This window comes from Artibeus jamaicensis, unplaced genomic scaffold, assembly GCF_021234435.1.
Source record: "Artibeus jamaicensis isolate MK-2021 breed Jamaican fruit bat unplaced genomic scaffold, CSHL_Jam_final contig_387, whole genome shotgun sequence".
Taxonomy (NCBI): domain Eukaryota; kingdom Metazoa; phylum Chordata; class Mammalia; order Chiroptera; family Phyllostomidae; genus Artibeus; species Artibeus jamaicensis.
This window is the reverse complement of record NW_026521812.1, coordinates 43,685,716-43,712,931: the sequence shown is the minus strand read 5'-3', so window position 1 is coordinate 43,712,931 and position 27,216 is coordinate 43,685,716. Positions and strand designations below refer to the sequence as shown.

General features: G+C 35.9%; 1 protein-coding gene across 1 annotated transcript in view; it reads right to left on the bottom strand.

Moving 5' to 3' along the window:
• The window catches only part of IBTK (inhibitor of Bruton tyrosine kinase), an 86,894-nt gene that overhangs the window by 20,450 nt on the left and 39,228 nt on the right, over nt 1-27,216 (bottom strand). Inside the window, exons 17-25 of the mRNA XM_037143777.2 lie at nt 26,724-26,825; nt 22,907-23,024; nt 20,349-20,409; nt 19,708-19,832; nt 15,247-15,359; nt 11,578-11,729; nt 7,830-7,993; nt 6,347-6,439; nt 5,676-5,819 (exon numbers count right to left, since the gene is read on the bottom strand). Of these exons, the coding sequence (XP_036999672.2) occupies nt 5,676-5,819; nt 6,347-6,439; nt 7,830-7,993; nt 11,578-11,729; nt 15,247-15,359; nt 19,708-19,832; nt 20,349-20,409; nt 22,907-23,024; nt 26,724-26,825 (1,072 nt within the window). The remainder of the gene's footprint in view (nt 1-5,675; nt 5,820-6,346; nt 6,440-7,829; nt 7,994-11,577; nt 11,730-15,246; nt 15,360-19,707; nt 19,833-20,348; nt 20,410-22,906; nt 23,025-26,723; nt 26,826-27,216) is intronic.

The window sequence follows — 27,216 nt, the reverse complement described above, 5'->3', positions numbered from 1 at the left end:
CAGCAGTGCCCCCGCTACCTCCAAACTTTCTCGGTAGGGCAGTCCAGTGTGTGGGAACTGCAGCATTTTGCTAGCTCCATACTCTCTCTCCAGGAGCAGCAGCCCCACATGGGCACAGAGCAGTGCCCCACTACCTCTGCACTTCCTCTACTCAGGGTAGTCCTCCAGGTGGGTATTGTAGCATTTTGTTAGCTGTGCCGCCTCGAGGCTGGTCTCTTGTGTACGCAGCCCACTAGATACTTGGAAAAGCAAGTGCGGTACCTGCTTGATCACTCTCTGGTTAAAGTGGACTCTTGTATGAAAGCTATAGAGCCCCCTTGATTCTGCTAGAATTACCTCCAGAAAGGACGGCTATGAATGCAGGCCAGTGCCCTATAGGCCAGTTGGCCAGAGATCTCAGACAGAGCTTCCAACTGCTATCCACATTCAGGGGAAATGTAAACAGTATTCACTGATTCCTCTAATCCTGGGTTAATCCTTCAGCTCCTGGAGAACTCTTGTGCCTCCCAGTCTTTTCTAGGCACTCTCTCTCTTGCTTGTTTGTGCAGACGCTATTCAATTGGCTCATTACTGTCTCTCAGGAGGAATTACTCTAAATACAGGTGTACATTTGATGTGTTCTTGAGGAGGGGGTGAACTCAGCATCCATTGATGCTACTACCATCTTGGACCCACTTCTCTAACTATGTAATTTTTTTTTTTTGCTGAGTGACCTTTTTAAAAAGTATATATTATCAATTATGCTGTTACAGTTGTCCCATTTTTTCCCTTTATCCCCCTAGCCTGGTACTCCCATTCCCTCCAGCATTGTCTTCTACTTGGTTCATGTCTATGGGTCATACATATAAGTTCTTTGGCTTCTTCATTTCCTATACTATTCTTAACCTCCCCCTGTTTATTTTGTAGTTACCGAGTATGTTTCTTATTCCCTGTACCTTTTCCCCCATTCTCTCCCATCTCACTCCCCACTGATGACCCTCCATGTGATCTCCATTTCTGTGATTCTGTTACTGTTCTAGTTTGCTTGTTTTTCTTTTTTTAGGTTCAGTTGTTGATAGTTGTGAATCTGTTGTAATTTTACTCTTCATAGCTTTGAAGTTAACCTCATCTGGAAAGCACTTTAACTACCCTTCCATTCTAAATGATAGGTTTGCTGGATAGAGTAATCTTGGATGTGAGTCTTTGCTTTTCCTCACTTTGAATACTTGTTTCCAGCCCCTTCTTGCTTGCATGGTTTCTTTTCAGAAATCATCTTATAGTGTTATGGGAACTCCTTTGTAGGTAACTCTCTCCTCTTCTCTTGCGGCTTTAAAGATTCTCTATCTTTAACCTTTGGCATTTTAATTATGATGTGCCTTGGTGTGGTTCTCTTTGGATCCAACTTGTTTGGGACTCCCTGTGCTTCCTGGACTTGTATGTCTATTTCCTCAACCAAATTAAGTAAGTTTTCTTTCATTATTTTTTCAAATTAAGTTTTCAATTTCTTGCTCTTCCTCTTCTCCTTTTGGTACCCCCACAATTCAGATGTTGTCCCAGAGGTTCCTAAGCCTCTCATTTTTTTTTTTTTGAATTCCTGTTTCTTCATTGTGTTCCAGTTGAATGTTTTTCTGTTCCAAATTGTTGATTTGAGTCTCGGTTTCCTTCCCTTCACTGTTAGTTCCCTTCACTGTTAGTTCCCTGTATATTTTTATCTCACTTTGTATAGCCTCCACTCCTTTATTTTGCAGCTGCACTCAGTGAATTCTCTGAACATCCTGATTACCAGTGTTTTGAAATCTGCCTCAGATAGGTCGGCTATCTCCTTGTCATTTAGTTCTTTTTCTGGAGTTTTGATCTGCTCTTTCATTTGGGCCATATTTCTGTGTGTTGACACACCTATTATGTTGTAAGGGGCGGAGCCTTAGGTATCACCAGGGCAGGGCAACCCACTTCACCATTTTGTGGAGCTATATGTCGGGGAAAGGGTCAGAAAGGGAAGAATGCTACTTGCTCAGCTCTCACAAGCAGTCACAAGTGACTTTCAGTCACTTCCCTACTTCCCTCCCTACACAAGCAACTGGTGGCCCTTCCAGTTGTTGCCCTGGTGCTGATTCCGAGTTGATGGGAACTGCACCCTTCCTAATGCTGATTCCTGCATGGGTGGGCTTGTGTATGTTCCAGGATCCTATGGGTACCTCCAACGGGCTCTCCTGAGAGACTGGCTGTTTCTTCCACTGCTGTAAGACCCATAGGTTTTAAAGCTCGAGGTTCTGAGACTTTATTTTCCCGACACTGGAACCCTGCATTGCATAGTCTGTCTTGCTCCCCAGTTGTTCCTCCCAGTTCATCTGCAAGCAAATGTAGAACCGCCCAGTCTGCCAGCTGCCTCCTGGCTCTTATCCTCCAGCCACCACCTTGCTGCACGTCCTTTCTGCCCCGGGTGCCTGTCTCCACCCTCCTACCAGTCTGGATGAATGTTTCTTCTTTAACACCTTCGTTGTTGGACTTTATACAGTTCAATTTTCAGGCAGTTCTAGTTGCTTTTTTTGTTTGTTTGTTTTTAAATTGATTGTTATCCTTCTTTTGGTTTGCAAGGAAGCAAAGTATATCTACCTACACCTCAATCTTGGCCAGAACTGCTGAGTAGCTTCTTTTGCTTAATTGTATATTGATAAGATTCATCCATGTAGTTGAATTTAGTCATAATTCATTTTTTCATTATTAGGTATATATCCTATAAAAACCCATATATTTTATTCATTTGCTGCTATGATCATTTAGGTTGTTTTCAGTTCTTGGATTTTACTAACAATAATATGAACATTCTGATACATGTTGCCTGGTACATACTAAAGAGTGAAAAATTTATAGCACACAGTTATCTTTAACAGTGTATGTATGTTGAATAGGATACTAGAGAATGACATTATCAGCAGACAGAAAGAGCTCTTGCCAAATAAAGATTTTAATAGATGAAATAAAACACCCAGTAGAAGGGTTGTAAGAAAAATATGAGAAATATCCTAGAAGGTAGAACCAAAGACAATTATGTGGCCAGGAGAAGAGCAAAAGTAAGAAAACTAGAGATATCTAGGAAGAGCAATGGCCAGCTAATATGAATTCTCAAGAAAATAGTGAAAAGTATCAAACAGTATGTAATATGCTCCTAGAACATAAAGAAATACTATTCCTAATTAAAAGAGCCAATCAAGTAGGCAGCACAATATATCAAAAAAAACAAACCCAAGGCACATTATTGGAAAATTTCAGAACACTAGGGATTAAAACAAACAAACAAAAAACTTTTTGCTTTTAGAAAAAAAGGCAGGCAGGGAAGAAACTGGTAACATATAAAAAGTTAGGAGTTGAAATGGCATTAGATCTCCCAACAATTAGATAAAAAAACAAACCCTACAAATGATTTCCAACTTAGAATTGCTTCAATCTACCAGCCAAGAGTGAAGAAAATAAAAACATTTTCATAGATATGACAGCTCCATAAATATATGTCCTATACATCCTTTGTCAGAAAATTACTGGAGCTGTGCTGTATCAAAACAAGGAGGAAACCAAGAAACAAACAAACAAACAAAACCCCACAGGATCTAGGAATCTGGGGATCAAACACTGTAGGGAAATAAGGGCAATTCCCTGGATGGCAGGCAAGGGGAGTCAAGATGACAGATACTCAGCAGGCCTGGAAAAGACCCGGGTCAGACCAGGCAACACAGGGCTCTAAGAAAGACAACCCCATGGAAACAAGTGAAATTGATAGATTACCTGTTATGTTTCACTGCGTTAGAAAGAGGTATGTTTTAGAGTTTTGGGAAAATTAGTGATGAGTACACAAAAAGCAAGGGGAAAATTGAAGAAATTAGTTATTCCGGGGAAAGAAAATAAAAAAGTGTAAAACAAGGAAATAAAATCACATTCATGATCCATACATCAGTCTTAATTAACCAGACATAAGAGGGAAAGTTTGGGACAGGGAGCCATTGTCTTTCTTTATAAGCCTTGCAGCACTACCATATTATCAAATTTTTAACTATGCCTGTGCTTTAATTTGACTTAAAATTTTTAATTGGGGATGAAATTCCACCTCGAGAAATTCAACATGTCCATGTCCATTGGATGGATTCCCTACTTTGAATCATCACTGTTTGTTCCTTTTTTGGTCACTTTTTGTTTTTAAATAAGAAAACTGATTGATGGCGTGACTAAAACTATATCCCTAAGCCCAGTGCTTTCTCATGTGCTTAGTTAATTCTCTCATATGACCATAAATTTAGTATCTTGAGAATTGCTTTTTTTTATCTTTTCCATTCTTTTGACTAGGGAAAACACAACTGAATGTTTTAAGAGCTACTCCATAAACCCTAAGAAGCAGCGACCAAATCAGTCTTACACATTGCCTTATCACCAAAAACAAGAACAATGCCTTCCATGTAGAAGGTACAGAACCAGTACAAATGAATTAAAACATTCTACTAAATCCATTCTCTAAAGTCTTACATATTCTTTTCTTTTTTACTTGGGCTTCCCCACCTCTTGTTTCTTTCTCTGTGATCATGATTTATATCTACTAGTGGCTAAAAGACACTGATTTAGTCTCATTGGTGGCACTCAAAATAAAGTGAATTCTCATTCTCTCAAAACAATTTACACTTTAATGGGGAAAAATATTTCCCCTTACAAACAGAAAAATGTGGCAGTGGAAGCAGTGAAGGGATTCCCAAATCCTACGGCAGCCTCCTAGATTCTAGTCAATGCTTGTGAGAAACAAGGTTCTACTGATCTTCCTGCCCTGTGTACCCGGGTAGTTTTGCTTTTGATTGCCAATTATTATATCGGTCACAAGAAAAGGAAGAATTGGAGAGGAACAGAAAGTACAACATATTTTGCACATCTTAAAATTGCTATTTTACCATTTGGAAGATTATTTCTATTAATGCTGCCATTATGGGTAAATTCCAATGGACAAAATTTATATAATACACTATTATATAAATGGCTCCGCTTTAAAAAGAAACAATGACAATCTTTGATGATAAAACTGTAGATATCCACGATGCACACAGAAAGACAAAGAAATTAAGACAGTCAAAACAGTTTGCTTTTACCATATTTTCCCATAATATACAGGCATTCATTGGCAAAAGTAGGCTTATAGTTATTCATATGAAAAAAGACATGCAGATTATGATTATTATCATAATCATGGTTATTAGGAAAATAAAGTTCTTTATTAACTGAGTTCTTTATTAACTCAAAAGAATGTCACAGTGGCACAATGCACTTAGGTGCAATCCAATAAGGGCTCAAACGATACAATAATTAATAAGTAAATAATAATATATGTATAAACTGCGTTTCATGTACTTACAACTTTTAACCTACTTTTGCCCACCCCTGTATATTATAAAAAATGAAAAAAAATGCCCTTTTAAAATGCTTTCTCTATAAAAACAAATTAAAATACCAAAAGTAATATATCTATGTATGAAAAACTTGAAAACCATGATGTAATTGTCAAAACAAAAAGAAAGTGGTATTTACTTCCCATGGAACAGTTTTTAACTAAAAACATAGAAGAAAATGAAATATTTGAAAAGATGGAAAAATAAGATCCCAAAGCCAAGAACTAAAAGCTAATAAGGCACAGATCTATGCTTATTTTATTAAAAATCAGACCATACCATGCATGTGCTGGTTTTGAGGTTTTGGGAAGAACAGTTAAACCTGTTTCCATGTTGTTCATTGCTGAATTATTTTCTTTGGTAGTCATTGCAATCATTTTCCGTTGCTTCTGAGAAAGTTTAACTCCAGGAGAAATCATTTTGCTAGAAATTAAGTTAAATTAAACCAATTAGTTTCATTACCCCTGAGAAAGTTTAATTCCATAAGAAATCATTGTTAGAAATTAAATTAAACCAATTAACATTAATTTCTACTTAATGGAGATTACAGGTAATTTTCTGCTTATTTGATATGGTTTTACTATTACTGAATCAAAATGGCCACAAAGTTTCAACAGTGATAATATCAGTTTATACTATCAGTAATCAAGTGAGTCTCCTACTTATTAATACACCTGCATCAGAACTAGTCCACAATGATCATTTTAAAGGCAAGTTTCTGGCATTAAATATTGTATTCAACAAGAGCTGGACTATCAACCTAACAAAGTCTGTAGCTCATTATTAGAAAATATGTTATGGAGGCTGAACTACCTAGAAAAGGGCTTATAATTAACCTGAACATAAAATGCAGAAAAATAACAGGAAAGGTCCAGTAGGTATTTCCAATTTTTTAGGGCAGAACTACAATACAACATGGTCTCTCCTTTTTTATCATTTTTTAAACTAACCCCACATTTGTCTTTGGTGTTGCTCCACATTTTTGTCTGTTTTCTTCAATTTGCATGATGGTTCTGAGATCCACGACAGGAGGGCTGACAGGACTAAAAGACACAAAAGTTACTTTACAACGTCTCCATTTATCCATAAAGCCCTATGTTGAAACTCCACTGAAACTGTAAAGTACATACAAGGTTTACAATGAGAGGACAATTTAGGTCTGTTCATCAGCTGTGGCAAACTTCAAAAAAGATACTTTGAATAACAGCTAATTATATATATGTACATACATAAATAACCACTAAAATGCATCCAAAGTCGTAATGGTTAAGTAATAAAATTGAAACTCTTAAAGAAAAAACTAAGCCAAGAGACAGAAAGACTCATGACTTATATAACTCAGGCAGATGGACTCAGAGTTCTACCTAAATTCTTATCCTTCAAGATCAATGGAACTTAAAAATTATATACTTTCCTTTTATTTTTAACAAACAAAATTCTTGCTGCTATCTAATGTTAAGAAAAAACATTTAATGGAAAACTTGGGGATGCTCAACAACATTAGAGACCCACCGTAGTGAGAGTTACACCATAATGAGAAAAAAAATCCTACAATCTTTAGAAACAGCCGATCTATTTTTCTGACTCTAGCCCAAGGTATTATTAAAATATGTTTTTAAAATAGTCTAACAGTAGTGATTAGAAAATGCTACTAGGCGTTCTCACAAATATATTTATTTAGACAAAAAAATTGAGACTACATTTCAAACTACCTTTAGAACATGAAGCAACAAACACTGGGACAAAACAAATCTTCATTCCAACTGTGCAAAACACAGTATACTTCAAAACAGTGGCACACACCCGAATAATATAATTGTAAGTCAATTAAAAGTTTCAGAACCACAGTAAATTATAAACCACAGTAAGTACATAGAGATGAAACGCAAGCTCAATAAATACTGAAAATACTGCATTTTAATTATATCTATCTACTCCTTCAGTTTTAAAAACTGATTTCTAATAAAAGAAAAATATAGATAAAATACAGTTTAAGGTAAAAGCACACTATAACATTAGCTAAATAACTGTGAATAACAATACATTTTATGCAATCTTAAGTTCCCCTTTAATGTGCTAAAAAAAGATAAAGTAAGCCTTAAAATGACAAAATGGTCTTCATGGGTGATATTTTTAACTAATATATACTATCCCCCCCCCCAAAAAAAGCTGATACAAAGTCATTATATTTGTGTGGCAGTATTTACTAGTATTCACTGATGACAATACAAAGGCAATTAAATTTTGTCCGGCAATAAAAAAGAACTTATTTTAGCCATTTAGTAATTTGTGTGCTTTTAGGTAATTTCCTGTGTATCATATTATAAATCTATACTAAAATTTTTAAATGTGCTTCATTAAAAATATTCATTCGACTAAAAAGGAATAATATTTCTTCAGACTAACAGGTATGGCACAAAATGAATATCCTACCTGAAAGAGCCAGCAACCCAACTACAAGAGTTTGAATTATCGATTCTGTTACTTGGAATGGGCTGTGCAGCAGAACTTTTAAGTACTGGTGGTTTTTGCCACAGTTTTAAATCTTCTCTGAAATATGCAGGCGGTGTGCCATTAACACATGGTTTCATTTTGCCCTGAGGGTAAAAAAAAAATAACATTTAAAAAGTGAACAAAAGAGGAAGCACCAGGAGCAGCGAACGCACTGAAATGCTAAAGAGTAAAGCCGCGTGACAAGGACCGTCTAGCATCTCCACTTCAGTTCTAGAGTTTAGTGCCTTAGCCAGTTCTCAGACTGGTTCAGTGACTGTAACTCAATTATTCCGAGCTTTGGGAATAATTTTTAGGGAAATAAGTTTGCATATTAAATCCCTATTTACACAAGTACTAAACAAAAATGTAAATAAATGTAAGTTGTTTCAGTAACATATGAAGCAGTAACTTCAAAATGAAAGTCCAAGATTTTAGTATCAGACAAAATGGAAGTTTATTAAAAATGTATAATTCACTCTGAATGTAACTGAAATGCTCTGATAAAATTAAACTCACATAATACTAACACTTTAAAAAAGACAACTACTGCTACTATCCAAGGTGAAGGAAGTTATTAAAACAGTATTTCCACTGCCATATAAGATTCTTCTATTCTTGCCAGATATTCACAGCATAACTTCAACCTTCCTTTAAACCTCAACTGTATTCCAGACCAATCCTAGGGTAAATATGAATTACCCCCACAATTTCTACCTTACATTAAAAAAACATTTATTTATTTTTATCCTCACCCCAGGACATTTTTTATTCCACAGGGAGAAAGGAAAGGAAAGAAACATCGACGTGAGAGATGAGCATTGATTGATTGTCTCCCATATGCACCCAGACCTTACAGGAGGGACTGAAGCTGCAAAGTAGGTATGTGCCCTGACTGAAAAGTCAGCCCACAACCTTAGTTACAGGAGGAGGCTTCAACCGACTGAGCCGCATAGGCCAGGGGAAAAAATAATAATAAACACACAAACAAACAAAATCCTTGAGGTCTAAAAGATCCTAGGAAAGGGTAAATCTCCCATTGTCTTAGTAATTTCTAGTTCTAATGCTCTATGTATAGAGATTAGAAAAAAATGACTTTATATCTAATAAGTCACACATTTTCCTTTCCTATAGATTCAAAATCATGGAATCAACAGATGCCTTAAAAAATGGCCTCTCAAAGTTGAACAGACTAGGAATTCTGAATCTTAATGTGAACTGTGCTAGATAAGAACTCCATTCCATATTATATTGCTTCCATTAACACTATGGAGAAAGAGACTGCAGAATTTGAAATTAGGCTTACCATCAAAATAATTTTCCTTTGACAATATGTAGCTGGTATTAACCGAATTACACAAAATAATTTTCAAGTAATTTAGCTATAAATATATTCTCCAATATATCTATACAGTGTTCCTATATTTTACATAAATATGAATTTTATTTGTAGAAAGATTAGAAATAAAACATCATAGAGTGTTCAAAACTGCCATTAAAATCTTTAAAACTAACTTTGGGTCAAGATGAAGAAGTAGGTAGTCATGCTTCATCTCCTTGCACAATGATAGAATTATAACCCCCTCTCAAAAACAAGTAACACTCAGAACCGTCAGAAAATTGAGCTCCACAGAAGTCCGACAACCAATGATTTAAAGCAGCACGTTCATTCGGAAGGGTGAGAGGGGCAGAGTCACAGAGAGGGGGTGGAAAGGCAGAGTGGCATGGAGAAGCAGTGGTGGTGGTGGCGGGAGAAGGGGTGGATAAAAATCGGGAGGGATACCTTGCTAGCAAGTGATCCAGCCCTAAAGCAGACTGTATAGGGTTCCAGCACGGGGAAAATAAACTCCTATTACCTCTTGCTGTAAAAACCAGCAGGGGGTGGGGCAGTGGAAGAAACTGCTGGCTTTTAGCCTCTTAAAGGGCCCACACAGGCTTAGAATGTATGCAAACCTTACTGCAGCAGCTGGAGGAGAGCTGATCGCATATGGTAGGGGGGTGAGGTGACTGGAAGCAGGGTGAGTGCTGGGCAGGCCTCCAGAGGCAAGGCAGCAGCCCAGTCCCGTCTCTGAGTCCCACCCTCCAACCCCAACAGAGAAAAACAGATGGTGAAGCAGATTGCCCGCCCTGGCAATTACCCCAAAATCAGCTGCACATAACTTAGAGGCACCTTTTCTACACAGGCCACACTACTAAGCTAGGGAGTCAAAGCAGCTCTACCTAACACAGAATCAAACACAGGGAGGCTGCCAAATTGAGAAGGCAAAGAAATATGGCCCAAATGGAAGAACAGAACAAAACTCCAGAAAAAGAACTAAGTAAAACAGAGACAGTCAGCCTGTCAGATGCAAAGTTCAAAACACTGGTGATTAGAATGCTCAGAGTACTCATTGAGTATGGCCACAAAATAAAGAAAGAAATGAAGGATACACTAAGTGAAATAAAAATGTACGGGAAACCAACAGTGAATGGAAAGAAACCAGGACTCAAAACAATAATTTGGAACAAAAGAAATAAATATTTAACCAGAACAGAATGAAGAAACAAGAATTCAAAAAAATGAGGAGAAGCTTGGGAACCTCTAGGACAACTTTAAACATTCCAACATCCAAATCCCTGCCAGAAGGAGAAGAGGAAGAGTAAGAAATTAAAAACTTATTTGAAAAAATAATGGAAGAAAACTTCCTTAATTTGATGAAGAAAATAGACATACAAGTCCAGGAAGCGCAGAGAGTCCCAAACAAGTTGGATCCAAAAAGGGCCACAAGACACATCACAATTAAAATGCCAAAGGTTAAAGATAGAGAATCTTAAAATCCGCAAGAAAAGCAGAGAGTTACCTACAAAAGAGTTCCCATAAGACTACCAGCTGATTTCTCGAAAAGAACTTTGTAGGCAAGAAGGAACTGACAAGAAGAATTCAAAGTGATGAAAAGCAAGGACCTACAGCCAAGATTATCCTATCCAGCAAAGCCTCTCCTTTAGAATGGAAGGGCAGATAAACTGCTTCCCAGACAATGTAAAGCTAAAGAAATTCATCATCACTAAACCATTATTACATGAAATATTAAACAGACTAATTTAAGAAAAAGAAGATCAAAACTATGAACATTAAAATGACAACAAAATCACAACTATCAACAACTGAACCTTAAAAACAAACTAAGCAAACAACAAACAAACAGAACAGGAGGAGAAATGGAGATCACATGGAGGATTATCAGCTGGGAGGGGGAAGGGGGAAAATGGGGGAAAGGTGCCCCGCCTTCACCAAAAAAGGTGCATGGGTTAATAAACATAATTGGTACGTACAAAGTAGGGGGATATTAATAGTATAGGAAATGGAGAAACCACAGGAGTTACACACACAACCCATGGACATGAAGTAAGGGGTGGGGAGGACTGCTGGAAGTAAGGGCATACTAGGCGGAAAGGGACACGGGAGGAAAACTGGGACAACTATAACAGCATAATCATTACAATGATTATACTAAAAAATAAAAATCTTTAAAACTGGAAACATATGAATTCTTAAAAACCAACTATGTACATTATGTCAATTATATTTTATTATAAACCAGCCAGGACGGTGTTTTAAAGTAAAAATAACATAAAATGAAAGATAAACTGTCTATAAACTTAAATTTTGAAGTTAAGAAAAGAGTACATTAACAGATGAGAAAAAACAAACCTCAATCCTATCTGAATGAAATCCCGTTGTGAAATCAGGGGATGATAAATCTCTAGGGCTACCCACTCCTGCAGAGCTTCCTTCAGAGTCTTCAGATGTCATTAGTTCCAGAACAGATTCCGTGGAATTGGTCTTACCAGACTTTAATAATCCTAAAACGTAAATTTTTAAAAATATGTAGTTAAATTTATGTACATTAAACATACATGCATCACATTCAATAAACCAAATAAAGCCAAAGACTTCCATTTATCCAGACTTAATATTTAAATTATAGTCACTATACCAAAATCTTAATAATCTAAGCTAACTGAAGAAATCAGCTGAAACAGAAACTGAAATGGAGAACGAAAGAAACTTTAGACCCCGGCGCTTTCCCTTTCCCATCTGTCCCTCTGTAGAGAGGTCTCCGCGCACACAGACAGGGGGACTTGTGGTGCCCATTCTGTGTGGGCAGAGCGCTGGAGCCTTTCCCCCTCTCATCCAGCTGGCAGCCTGGCCCGCTGTGTTCCAGATCAGGCTTCCTTCTGCCAGGAAAAATTGTAGATTAAGAACCATTTTTATTAGTTCATCACGTAAAGCAACAGAGTAGTTATGAAAACACCATTTCTTCTTTTAAGAAGGATAAATACTTGTCTCCCTGCCACACCTAGTATTCAGATTCATTAGCAAATCAGAATAATTTCAAATTAAAAAAAAAAGTAAACGTGCTTATTATCTCATGCTGCAAATTTAGTTCAGTCTAAATGAAGTAGCAAAATAAACATATTATATGGACTGTAACTAAAAACTGTACAATGGATTTAAAAACAGGTAAGAGATACCATCTCTTATATATTCAAATAAGTATTGTTTTTAAAGTAAATCACCTTGACAAGATATATACCTCTTTTGTGGCAATCATTACTAAAATGGAGTTTGGGAATAACATTCAAACTTTTCCCACCATAATACTTTAAATATTTTTAAGAGAGGCAAACTTTTATCTATGAGACCGTATTTAATACTGAAATGCTACCAAAAGTCGATCAGAAATAAATATAATAAAGAGAATGATTAAAGTAGCCAACAATTATTTTGAGTAAAAAAAGGTATTTTTCACAGAATGTCTTTTGTCTAATTTTAAAGATAAACTCAAATAAATATTAAACCTTTACAAATTATCTTGATGAAATTTGCCTCATACTCAAATTTTCTTCCAGAATACGCCTTTTAGGTCCCCAATTAAATTTGACCTTTCAATCATTACCTGATTCAGCCACGTAAAGAGTGGTACAACAGGAATAATATAAAACTGTGATCAGAATGTAAATCTATTTCTGTTGGTCACTCAAATCACATAAGTTTTCTAAGCCCATTCCTTTAACTTTAAAAAAAGGGATATAAATCAGTTCATTACTAATGTTTCTTCCAGCTCTGAAATGCTACGACTAACACATGTGCTAACAATAACTTTACTTAAAACAAACCAAGTATCTACTTTTCCATAAGTTTTTTAAGGTGACTAAAAAATCAAGTCTCAGAATTGTCTGTCTATACATTTTTTCATCCTTCCATCAATTCACCCACGCCTCCTTCTAAGGACTAGAGGTAATTCATACAACACAGAGTGCAAAGAATCACAAACTTAAAAAATTTTAAAGACCTAACACAGGAATCAGGAGAGGAATTTGGTAATTGGGAAACCATTTTTCAGTGCTTATCTTTTTTATATCTTTTGTTATCTAAAATAACTGTTCTTACATTATTTATTCCTTCGAGCTTTATCAAGCATGTCAAGTCCCTCATTTGTAGTATTTTATTAAACATAAAAGATATTATTTCTTGCCCTGAATTGCAGCTATTTATTCCCCACAGGAACACAAAAGAATGTGCAGTTGTATTTTTCAAAGTTACCTGTATAAGGTTGACTGAAAATACGCTGATACAAATTTTATCAGGTTGTATCTTACTGCTATGGACACACCTATCATTTCTGAAAGCCATACTGTAATGTCACTATTTTATAGTCAGTTCATATTTTTATCTAAAGAAATCAAAGATTTAGATAATTTAATCTGAATCTAATCAGATGAGTCTAGAATGTGGGACACTGTAATTCCCTTTGCCTGATCTTTCCAAAACAAAATGACTTGAGTGCTAAGCTAAGTTAACAGATATTAACATTAAAAAGGTGAAGGGATTAAGAAGTACAAATTGGCAGTCACAGAACAGTCATGAGGATGTAAAGTACAGCATAGGGAATAGAGTAGCCAAAGAACATACGTGCATGACCCATGGACATGGACAATGGTGTAGGGAGAGCCTGAGGGGGGTGGGGCTGAGTGGGAGTGGGGAGGGGACAAGGAGGATTAATTGAGACAACTGTAATAGTATAAACAATAAAATATAATTTAAAAAAGATAGTAAAGAGATTTTAATAGGAAAATGCAAAATCAACCTTCATAGGATACTAGATTTTTTAAAAAGCTAAAACAAAAACGTTATAAAAAAATTTTTAGACAATTAGGGAAATCTGGATATCAATATTACTAGACACTAATAATAATGAGTTAATGTAATTGCCTTAGATGCGATCATGGTATTATGGTTGTGCAGAATATCCTTATTCTCAGGACATTCACATAAAAGTTTGGGGGAAATGTCACGTGTACAGTTTACTTCCAAGAGAATGAGTCAGTTTTTTAAAGTGTGCGTGCAGAGTGTTGGAGGATGAGGGAAGAGAGCATGAAACAGAAATACGGCAAGAAAAAGTAAATGTGCTAAGAGGTAAACAAGTGTGGATGAATTATAAGGGTATAAGGTGTTCATGGCATTTTTCTTCCATCTTTTCAGTGAGTTAAATATTTTCAAAATAAAAAAAACAAAAAAAATTGCAGAAAAAGTACATAACTGGTACTTTCAAACAGGCTAACATAATGCCTAGATAGAAAATATGTTGTTTTCTCCTGTGGATTATATACCTCCTGGTGCACATGAATAGCATCTCAGTTGACATCTCCCTCAGAGCACTGATACATACGATCTGAATCCACAGGATAACATTCTTTCTGCCATATGCTGCCTACCTCCACTAACCTGGCATGCCACTGGACAGAGTGGCCTCTCTAAAAACATAAATCTTATCCAGTCACATAACTGATTAAAAACCCATCCAAAACTAACAACGGCCTTCAGAATAAAATCCAAATACCTCAGTCTGATATGCCATACCCTCCAAAATATGATCCCCTCTAACCTATCTCCTTCCTATCTGCACACACCCTACATGGCTGGGCAATGCTCAACTATATGCAAAAGAAACGTGCAGTTCTTTATATTGCCTGTAGTCTTGGGAACAAATTACCCCCTTCTCTGAGTAGGTCTAACTGCCTGCTTTTTTTTTTTTTTGGCTAACTTCTCTTCATTCTTCAAGATCCAACTCAGGAATCATTTTCCTCTAAGAGATACTTCCTGTGTAGCTTCTCAGATTAGTTTGCAAGTTCCACAGCAAACTTCAGAGTACTTATTACAAATACGATCATTTTCTATAGCCCCCAAGACAATTTTCTTTCACCAGCCCCAGCGGATAGCATATAACAGTATTTAGTACATATTAAATGAATTAGATAATGATTAAGACATGAAAGATTAGATCCAGAAATCTACCCGAAAACACCTTCCACTAACCTGTAGATGGTAGGCTCTGAATAATATCTGAAAGGTTATAACCTCCAGAACTGTCTGAACGCTTCCGTGGCTTCTTTTTTGCTTTTGTTCTTGCCTTCTTGAACATACTTTCCCTAGAAAAGAGCACACGTAAAAGTCATTTTAAAAAATAAAACAACTATGAGTGTTGAGAAAACATGTGGATATGGATATGCATGCTGTAATCACATTTATCTTTGTGGTCTGGAGCAAATTATTAAACTTCACAGCGTGCTATTACTAACTGTCCTGACAGTGGCATTTCGGTAAAAGTTAGAAACAAGACGGTTATAAGAAAATCCTTTGAAAAGTAAAATACTGCACATGTTCACACAAAAGTTATTATAAACTGTAATCTTGAATGAAAAGTATTTGCTGATAACTTTTAAAGCATTTCAGGGAATGCCTAACTAACTAAATTAAGTATTATTAATCAGGAAAGGAAAATAAAATCACCTATGAGAACTACAACTACCCCCTTTTTACTAAAAATTCCTTATATAATTCATCAACAGTTACACAGGTCAGCTGTGAATACTATTATTTTGTAAAGGATAACATTTGTCAACACTAAAAATTTTATTATAAATTTTAAATATAATAATAGCATACATCTAAGCCAGATACCTATAAACTTCCAAGTATCCCAAATGCTACCAAACTCTAGAAAAGGAATTAAAAAAATAACTTATCTGGAACTCAAGACGTTTTTCAGGGAGCTAGAGTATGCTACTACACAAATGCGCACAACACATACACATAGTAAATGACTTGAACAACCAAACCAAAGATTTTAACAGGTCATTTACCAAGTAGAACTGGAACAACTAAACCATGAAGTGGAATCTAAGAGGGCGTGTCAAATGGTTGGCCCCACTACAAGGATATGCCTGGAACCTGGGATACTGCTGGAGAACTCCCAAAAGTTAGTCACGGTAGGCCACCTCTCTTAAACCAGTCAAGTGCTCTATGGAAAAATCTAGAAGTGGCTCGATGCTCTCCTCTCGCTCATCCTCTCCAGAGGGCACATTTCTAATCTTTATACCAAGGTTGGGGAGGACAAATCACTTGGTCGAATAGGGTTCAGAAAAAAGAAATGCTCTTTTCCGAATCCAACTACCCACTTTGGTCTTCTTACACCTGATTCTTCTACCTCTTAAGACTTTCCAGAATTCTCTCTTAGTTTTTTCCTATTCTAACTCATTAAATGTTAGGAAACCTCTTTCCAGTTTCCAAAATTAACAGCATTTCCTGACTGCTGTCTTCCCCTCTCCTCTTCTTTGATCTTTAGCTCACTATGTTTTGTTTTGTTTTTTTTATTTCTTTAACCTCGGCAGGGTTTAGGCAGGTGGTTAAGAGAAATGTGGACTCCTGGTCAAGATGGTGGCACAGACAGACGTGGTTCCCCTCTTCGTACAGCCAAACAAAATTACGAATAAAAATAGAACGATTATTCAGAACCTTCAGAGATCAAGTTGAAAGAAAGTGTGACAGCTATAGAATTAAAGAAATCACATCCATTGGGACTGGTAGGAGGGACGCAGACACGGAATGGACTGGTCCCATTCCCACATGTGGTGGATAAAAATTCAGGGGGGATATCTCAGGGGCAAGGAAACCAAGCCCCACACCAGGGCTCCAGCCCAGGGTACCAGTGCCAGGTAGGTAAGCCCCCATAACTTTTGGCTGCAAACAGAAGCAGGATTCAGTCGGTGGAAGAAAATTCTGGAGCCCCAAGAGGTTCCTCTTAAAGAACCCACACATTGACTCACCTACTCACACTCACTCCCTCTGAACTCCAGCACCAGGGTAGCAGCTTAAAAGGCATCAGTGGCACACTGGGAAAAACTGAAGTGTCCGGCATTGAGGCAAGAATTGGGGGATAGCTTTCTCCAAGACAAAAAGGTGGGCACAGGACACTGTTCCTTTTAAACTATGCCCACACAAACCAGCAGAGCCAGCTACCATATCTGAAACTCCGTCAACCTGGGTAACACTGTTTGGCCAGCCTTGGATATCCCCAGCGACTCTGCCCTACCCAACTTACAAGCCTACCCAAGCTGCTTTTCCATATGAAATGGCTGAGTCTTGGCTCATGATGTACCACTTCCTAAATCCTCTGAAACAAGCAACAGCTGGCCTCAGTGAAGCTCAGCACTAGCAGCCACCATCCTAGATTCAAAGCCTGGCTTTGCCTGGGAATCTCCAAGCCCAGCACTAGCTGCAGTCATATCAGATTACCTTACAGCTCAGAAACAGTGGCCCTGGGAAAACACAGGGTGGGGCTGACAGTGGCCTGCACCACCCAAAAACCCCAGAGCCAGTGCACCTAGTGGACAGTTACAGACCACTTCAGAGCACCACCACCCTGCTCCTGAACAACTGACCCTCAACAGAGCACAGAGTTTGGCAGTCACTGGTCAGAGCCAGCCCTTGGAGCTGACTGGCCTGGGTAAATCCCTCCCATTGATCTGCCAACAGCAACCAAAGCTCAACTACAAGAGAAGAGTATACTCAGCCCACACAAAGGGTACACCTCAAACACCCAGCTTGGGTGATAGGACAGGCCATGTTGCTGGACCCTACAGGACACCTACTACATTAGGGCACACTACCAAGACATGGAGTCAAAGCAGCTCTACCTAATACATAGAAACAAACACAGGAAGGCTACCAAAATGAGACAAAGAAAAATGGCTCAAATGAAAGAACTGATCAAAACCCCAGAAAAAGAGCTAAACAAAATGGAGATAAGCAATCTACCAGATGCAGAATTCAAAACACTGGTTATAAGGATGCTCAAGAAATTGAGTGAGGGCCTCAGCAGCGTAAAAAAGGTCGTCAGAAATGAAGGATACACTAATTGAAATAAAGAACAATTAACAGGGGAATGACAGTAGAGTGGATGAAGCTGAGAATCAAGTCACTGATTTGGAACATAAGCAAAAAACAACCAATCAGAATAACAGGAAGAAAAAAAATCCAAAAAAAATGAGGGTAGTATGAATAGCCTCTGGGACAACGTCAAGACATCCAGCATTCACATCATAGGGGTGCCAGAAGGAGAAGAGAAAGATCAAGACATTGGAAATCTATTTAAAAAGAAAAATTCCCTAATTTGGTAAAGGAAAAAGACATGCGAGTCCAAGAAGCACAGAGTCCAAAACAAGATGCATGCAAAGAGGCTCACTCCAAGACATATCGTAATTAAAATGCAAAGGTTAAAAATAAAGCAAGAATCTTAAAAGCAGCAAGAGAAAAGAAGTTATTTAGTTACAGGGGAGTTCCCATAAGACTATCAGCTGATTTCTCAAAAGAAACTTTGCAGGCTAGAAAGGACTGGCAGAAATATTCAAAGTCATGAAGAACAGGGACCTACAGCCAAGATTGCTCTACCCAGCAAAGCTATAATTTAGAATTAAAGGGCAGATAAAGAGTTTCCCAGACAAGAAAAAAAACTAAAGGAGTTCATCATCACTAAACCATTAGCATATGAAATGTTAAAGGGACTTATTTAAGCAAAAGAAGATCAACTCTGAACAACAAAGTGGCAAAAAATACACATCTATCTACAATTGAATCTGAAACGCAAACTAAGCAAACAAGAACAGAGACAGAATCATGTATAAACACAGCGGTTTGCTGGCTGTGAGATGGAAGAGGGGTGTGGCGGAATGGGTGAGGATGTGAGTGGATTAAGAATACAAATAGGTAGTTACAGGATAGCCACAGGGATGTAAAGTATAATATAGCAAGTGGAGTTGCCAAAGAGCTTAAACAGCAGGACCCATGGACATGAACTTTGGCAGGGGATTGCCTGAGGGAGTGGGGGCTGCTGGGTGGAAGGGCACAAAGGGGGAAAATTCAGTACAACTGTAATAGCATAATCAATAAAATATAATTTTAAAAATAAATTACAAAAAAAATAAAGATAAATGCACTAATTCAACACAAGCATAGTCTGAAGGCTACATCCCTTTCATATTCATGTGTAATTTTGTTTTGTTTAGTATATTTTATTGATTATGCTATTACAGTTGTCCCATTTTTTTTCCTCTCCTTTATCCCCCTCTACCCTGCACCCTGCCTCCCTCCAGCATTCACCCCCTTAGTTCATACCCATGGGTCATACATACAAGTTCTTTGGCTTCTCCATTTTCTGTACTATTAAGTCCTCCCTGTCTATTTTGCTTCTTACTCCCTGTCTTCCAATTATGCTTCTTACTCCCTGTACCTTTTCCCATATTCTGCAAAGATAAATGATTAATTTACTTTGTTCTATACCAAGTCTAAGAATGAGCATAAATACATATATTTTATGTCATGTTTCTCAATTCTTTTCTTTCAATATCATTATAAAAGTGTCCAGGATCTGGGATGGGCCAGCGAGGTGGGGAGGAAGAAGAGAGGAAGGAAAGGAGAAGAAAACAGAAAACAGCTTACGAATAATTTTGTTCATTATTTATTTCTTCTTTCAAAAAAACATCTCCATCTTCTAGTAGTTCCAGATAGCTAATATCTGGTCCATCTTGGTAGGGTGTAATGATTCTTCTAGCCATTGCTGGAATCTGCAGAAAACAAGTTGTCACCTTTTACATACAAAATTTACAAAGACTTTTAAAAATTGGTATAATGCCCCATTTGTTTAAATATGCGGTGACATTAACTAGAAAAAGTCTAGAATGCCTAATGACCTCCCAAATTTAAATCAAGGGTGGTTGATTAAAATTAATTTCATTAAGTTATATAAAACAAAAACCTTGACTAAAAAGCTCCCCTTCATTAAAAATGCAAATTAACCTATTTGTTAAGGCTCCTGTGAATCCGTGCTTTTGCACTGTCCTGACCTTTGGGAAACAGTAAATAACAAAGGACTCAGAAGCTTTCATTTATAAAGGAATGATAAGATACTAATCTTATTTAATATCTTCAATTTTGATTGTCATTCTTATCTATGCAATCTGAAAAGAAATACGAAGTCTTATTTCTGAAAGACCCTTTATTCCATTAAGAAGTCTGCCCTAATATACTGTTTAATACTTTCAATAATTACTGTTTAATTATTGAAAAAACATAAATCTTACCATTTTTCGGTAAAATACAGAAAGATCCTTTAAAACGCCAACACTTAAAACATCAAGAGACCTAACAAGTTAAACACAAAATTTTATCTTAATACTCAAGTAACTTAATGCCTGTCAAGATTTTCAAACATGTAGAGGTATTTTATATTGCTGAATAAGTAACAGTTATATTTAAAGCATTAATATCTAGCTGTCACAAAACCTTTTAGAAAGTGTACACAGTTGTATATTTCAAATAAATATCACAAACACTTAAATACTTAAAATAAAACTCAAGCAATTCTTAAAAGTGATAGAAAAATCTTTATTATAATGAAATAGCAAGTGCATATTCTTTTTTCAACTTTAATTTTCCACAAATTATAATCTTTAACTACAGAAGGAGTGTTTATATTGAAAGAACAATCGCCTAACTATCAGGACACCTAAATTTTATCTAGAATCATCACTGCTACCAATTACCTGCACGACTTTGAGCAACTCACTGTACCTCTCTTGGCTTGAACAATTCATGTGTAAAATAACGTTTAGGTTAGATCAGCAGAATTCAAAGCAGATTTTAAGGAACTCTCTGGTTCCAAAGATGTACTTTAAAGCATCAGTGAAAATTTAAATTAAAGTTTACATTCTGAAATATATTTTAACTATTTTTACAACTAATCTAAAACAACTTGCACACCCGTTTTAACATTTTGAAATTAATTAACTTGTGATGCTATGTCGATATTGGTGTCCCCTCCTTTTTCTGTGCATGTTTACTTGCACTTTTTCTAGCAAACACATATTTGATTAGGAATAGTTAAATTTGTACAAATCTTCATTTTAATGTCAGTATATTTGTCTATTCCTGCAAAATTACATCAATACAGACATAATCATCCATGTGTCATCCTTAATATTAATAGTTCAGCTGACATACTTTCCACAATATAGTAATTAAACAATAGTAGTATCATACATCATTTTTAATATCATACTTTTGATAGGTTTGGTGCTTATTTTACATTTTGGTTGACTCTTATCTGACAAACTGAATGAGCTTAATTTGGTTTAAAAAGTTAGTATGATTAAAATTACTAATGTAATGGCAGTAAAGAAATTAACTTCATTCTGAAACTCTAGCCAAGCTCTCATACTAAAATACCAGGGGCATTTTCAAATCCCATAACATTAATTTGAACTTGAAAAGCATTCTTTACAAAATAACAAATGATTCAGCTGCCAAAATACCATATCCTCTAAATAGAACCCTAAGATGCAATTACTAAGAATGTTAGTAGAACATTTTTATTTCAATCAGTTTTGGAATTGGTTCCATTAAAGATTATCATAACTTTGAAAGGTGAATTATTAAAAACTGTTTTTGTATCAATTATGTAAGTCAAGATTTTCTTGATTATTTACATATAAAAATATCCTTGGGTTTTTCTATCTTTAATATGAAGACATAAACAGAATCTACTTCATAAGGGTTCATGAAAACTTTTAGAATGTTGCCTGCCACATCAATATTAGTTATCATTTATATATTTATTATTATTGTCATTAATAATTATTATGGCAGTTTTAATTATTATTATTATTATTATGACTGACACAAAATACAAAAGTATTTTGTTACACTATTTTGCATTTTACTGTATAAAGCTTTAAAATTGCAAACTGACACCAAGATCTCTAATTTCACATTTGTGTTCACCAAAACATTCATTTTGCTTACCACTGACTGGATATTGAGTAAATGCAATAAAATATTGACTTTACTTAAAAATATGTAAATACATTTCATTAAAAATTCTACTGCTAAAACTACTGAAAACAACAGGATGAAATTTCCAAGATTCCTCTAATTCTGAAATGTCTATGATTCCTAAATCATTAACATACATCAATTTCATCTGGGTAATCCTCAAATCCTCATAATATGAAATATTAACTTACAAAACAGGGTATATATATTTATCTGATTTTTTATGTAAAATGTGTCATTTTTCATAAGGAACATTTCATTAGTCATTGATTTCTACATAAAGCCTTCATTCAACATTATCAGTTTTCTACAAACTATAGGTAATGAATTTTTCACACCATTCCCTGAAGCCTAAGTTTGACAAGGAAAGTCTTAAAGAGATGAAATACAAAATAAAATAGAAATCAACCATTAACAAATTTTATGCACGCTTACATGTAAAGTAATTAAGCACCAGTATTACAGATAGTTTCCAAATGTCAAAGTCACAATTATATAGTTACAAATCAACCTAAACAAGCCAAGAGATATGCATACATATAATAAATACACTTGTGATACTGTCCCACAACTTTCCAACCAGAACGTAAGCTCCACTGAGGACAAGGATTTTGTCCATTTTATTCATTTTTGTATCTTACTAACAGCTAGCATATAATAGGCACTCAAATGTTCATGGAATCCTCACACATTTCATATTTTTCTACAAAGCTAGAATTTATCATTGTTCATTTAAAATTACTAATATAACTATTATTTATAAATAATTGCTTTTGCAATGTCCATGTAACATATACATCCAACTTACTTTGCTTCAAGTAAAGCTGCCATATTCAGCCCTACAAACTGTAAACAAGACAGTTTCAACTGCTCAGCATTATACATTGCTGCAAATTCTAGTAGCATAGCAGCATTCTTAAGGGTAACTACAAAGGAAGAAAATACATGTAAAATTAGATGAAAGGCATGATACTACAGAAAATGAAATATACTTATTTCTAAAGTCGTCTAAATTTGGAACAAGGAAAACTTAAAGTAGCTTCTTGCCAAAATTAACTAATATAGAACCAATTTTTTTTCATTCTAATATACCAAACTAATTTTAAATGACTGGTTATTAGAAAAAAATAAGCACATATAAGTTGTAAGCAGAGAAAATAGAGGTGCATAGAGTGTCACCTAAAAGCAAACACATAAGAAACGGCAATCTTCCACTTAATATTTTGAATATTTTTAACTTTCATTGGCAAACAGAGCTTTCCTTTTCATTTGTATAGAACAGAATAGTCATTCCCTCTATAAAACTAAAGCTAGTCTTAAGACTAATAGAAACTTGTAAAATCATTCTATAAAATATATCTATGTTGAGTAGTCTATCAATTTATGTGGGTATATTTACATATATAAACATATCCACACACTATATATTTAGAAAATAAGTATATCTTTACCATATTATTCATGCCAGTGTAGAATCTCACATACTGCATAAAAGATTCTGAATTTTATTACAATGCTAGTAACTTTTTATAAAGTACATTTCACTAGAAAATTGTCACAAAATATCCTACCTACCTAGTACATAACTTTGGCTTCCCATTCTTTTTCTTATTTACTCTGAGTCCCAGTCAACGGAGAAATACAACTGTCTTCTATGCCAGATTTCTCCCTCTATTTCTTTCTTCTTTCCCCTTAGTGACTCTGTCAAAAGTTGTAACTGCAGCCCTAGCTGGTGTGGCTCAGTGGACTGAGCACCCAACTGCGAACCAAAGAGTCAATGCTTCAATTCCCAATCAAGGCACATGCCTAGGTTGTGGGCCAGGTCCCCAGTTGGGTACCTGTGCCAGGGTACCAGTGCCAGGTAGATAAGTCCCCAGTTGGGGGCACACGAGAGGCAACCACACATTGATGTTTCTCTCCCTCTCTTTCTCCATCCCTTCCCCTCTCTAAAAATAAACAAAATCTTAAAAAGAATAGTATTTCCACCCCCCCAAAAAAGTTGTAACCGCAACCAATAATCATCTGTCTCACCACTGACAAACCTCAAATTTCAACTAATGAATGATGAACCCAAAGTCTTCCATTTCAAAGAAATTAAAATGGATTATATAAATTTTTGGAATTGTTCAGTTGGGAACAAGGTTGCCCAATAATGAAAGACCAAACAATTCTCTTGCTACATTCTAGGAAGATCAAGGATTTCATTAAAGAGACAACTCTGTAGCAGGGTCCAAGAAAATAATATTCAAGGGATGCCAGGAAAGTGAAATGAACAACTAAAAATATCACCTATATGGACACTTGATAAATATTGCATGTTGTGTCCTTTGTTTTATATATATATGTGTTTCCCTTCTCTTGCTTAAAAGGTCAGAGCTATTACTCTTTTTGAAAACTCAGAAGATACGCCATAGAGCTTTAAAAAATTGCACAAATAGGACACTGGAGCTAAGACAAACTACCGAGTTGGCTAAAAAGTCCATTACGTTTTGTTTCCGTAAAATAACAGGCACATTTTTCATTTTCACCAGTAATTTTATTGATTTGAATATTTGGAGTATGTCGACTATCTCTCACTCTTGACTTTTAGTGGGTAGAAGCTGGGGGTGCTGCTGGACATATTCCAATGTATAAGACACCCCCACAACAAATAATTATGGTCAAAATGTCAACAGTACCAAGAAACTTTGCAAATCACTTTTGACATGTTCCATCACAGCACCTTCTGCATACCCTGCACAAATCATTTTTTGCATTTCAATTGCATTTTTACCTTTCTTGAAATAATAAAGCATAATATACCAAATATGTGTTTCCTCCCATCTTTAATGTCAAAATGGCTGCACAAAAATTCACTGATTTTGATGAGATTTTTTTTAAACCTTCATCAATTGTGACAACTATTACAATACAATAAAACAAAATTGCTCCAAATAAAGACTTTATTCCAGTAGTTAAAACACTACTTCAGACATTGTACAGAAAAAAACAGACTTTTTGACCAACCCAATATTAGCAAGTACAAATTAGAAAAATTTGACAGGAAATCCCTTCACATTTCCTCAATTAGGAATGTGGCAATGAATGAGAACAAGGATAAAATCAGAAACTCACAGAACTTTTGTATCGGGCTAAGGAAATTTAACCTTTATAGTAGAATAAGCAATTTAAAATATTTGAACAGGGGAAGGCAATAATTACTTCCACAGGAAGATAGAAGTTAGGAGAGAGTGAGAGAGAGAGAACTTAAAAGACTACTGTGACATTACACAGAGGACACAGATAGCAGTAAATTCAACTATCTTGGTCACAGTAAAAAGGTGGGAGAAACGTGATCAATGTAGTTAAGGTGCGTTAGTTTTCATAACTGAAATAACCTCAGTATAAGAAACAAAATAACAAAAACAAACAAACAAAAAAACCCCAGCAAGGTTAAGTTTTCAGGAGACATGCCATGCAATTAACTGAAATGGTGAAGAGAGAAAAATAAAAGTTTAAGAGAAAAGAGATGTATTTTGATCAATTACATTAATGAGATGGGTACATAAACATTCCAGCAAATAGTAAGAAATGAGTAGCTAAACAAATGAGGTCTGTCCAGAAGGAATCCAGCCATGCAGTATAAAAAATAGAGACACTGAAGAAGATACAAGAGACAAGAAACACTGTGCACAGGGCAATGATGCTCAGTCCCCTGCAGAGTAGGCACCTCGGGCCCTCACACAGTTCTCCCAATTGCCATAAGTTGTCCCACAGCACTTTCCTACAAAGGAAAGGAGATTCCTGAATCTCATCAATGGTCTGAAATCCTCCTTCAAAGGTGATTTTAGTATTGGGAAAAAACAGAAGTCACAGGTGCCAAATCTGGGCTTCAAGGGGGCTGAGTTACCTGGATGATTTGATGCTTTGCTAAAAAACTCTGCATGAGACATGATGAATGAACATGCAGTGTCCTGATGAAGCTGCCAATCACTATTTGCCCATAGTGGTGGCCTTCATTTGAATCATCTGAACCATTTCCACAGAGGACCATGTTCAAGCTTAACACAAAATCTGATGCAGATTTTTGGCTCTTCTTGCTCAGTCTTTTTTAATGCAGTGGCCTCACAGTACACATGCTCACTCTACGGTGTCTACCATCCCCATTGACTAGTACAGTGAAGTCATCCCTGTTCATGCATACGCATTCCAATCCACTCTCCTTGGCTGCCAAGTTGCATTAATGTTGCACAAACTGTTCTCATTATATTAACAACAGCTGGGCTTTTTCTGGACAGACCTCATTGACTTATAGTCAAGACCAGCGCAGGGGTAAAAAACTTCTGCTTCCAAACTCATCTTTGAAATTTCAAAATAAATATCACACCATCTTTATTATTTCAAGTTTCGTGACATTTTTTTAAAAGTAACATATTTCAATTCTAAGGTGTACATATTTTCACACAGTAAAATCCCTGAATTAAGGATGTTCTTTCAACTGATGACATCAATTAATTTAAGTGTTTTGTTATTTTTCATGACACAAAAAAATATTGGTGCATTTTACCATAAATGGCACCAAAAGTCAATACAATAATCCTGGACCAACCTAAAAATATGCTATATTCTAATTCAAAAATACTCACGGTTTTCAGTTAATGCTACTTCACAAATCTCTTTGAGTCGAGTTATGAGAAGCTGATCAGCCACCACAAGAACACTACAAATAAAATCCACATTTTGAGATTCTAAGAAAAAGAAAGAAAGGAAGAATAAGCATCACTCTTTATTACTTTATAAACATTACACCTAGGAAAACATATTCAAGTAATTAAGATAGTAAAAGAATTATAGTGATTATTTTCTAAGTGTTAGAATGGCAAACATGAATAGTAATATCAAAACATGCCCTGGTTCACACTGGGACCATAAAATGAGCAATCTGAGTTGATATTTTTAGTTGAGAGGGCCACTACAATGCCTGATTTATTTAAAATCTCCCATGTTGTTAAATAAACATTTATTCTCCTCTAGAAAAGCAATGAGAAGATGAAAAAAATTATCAAAATCAACTTTTTCAGAATTCAAAAAATTAGCCAGACAATAATATGGGAAATGCTGACTCAAGAAATTTAGATA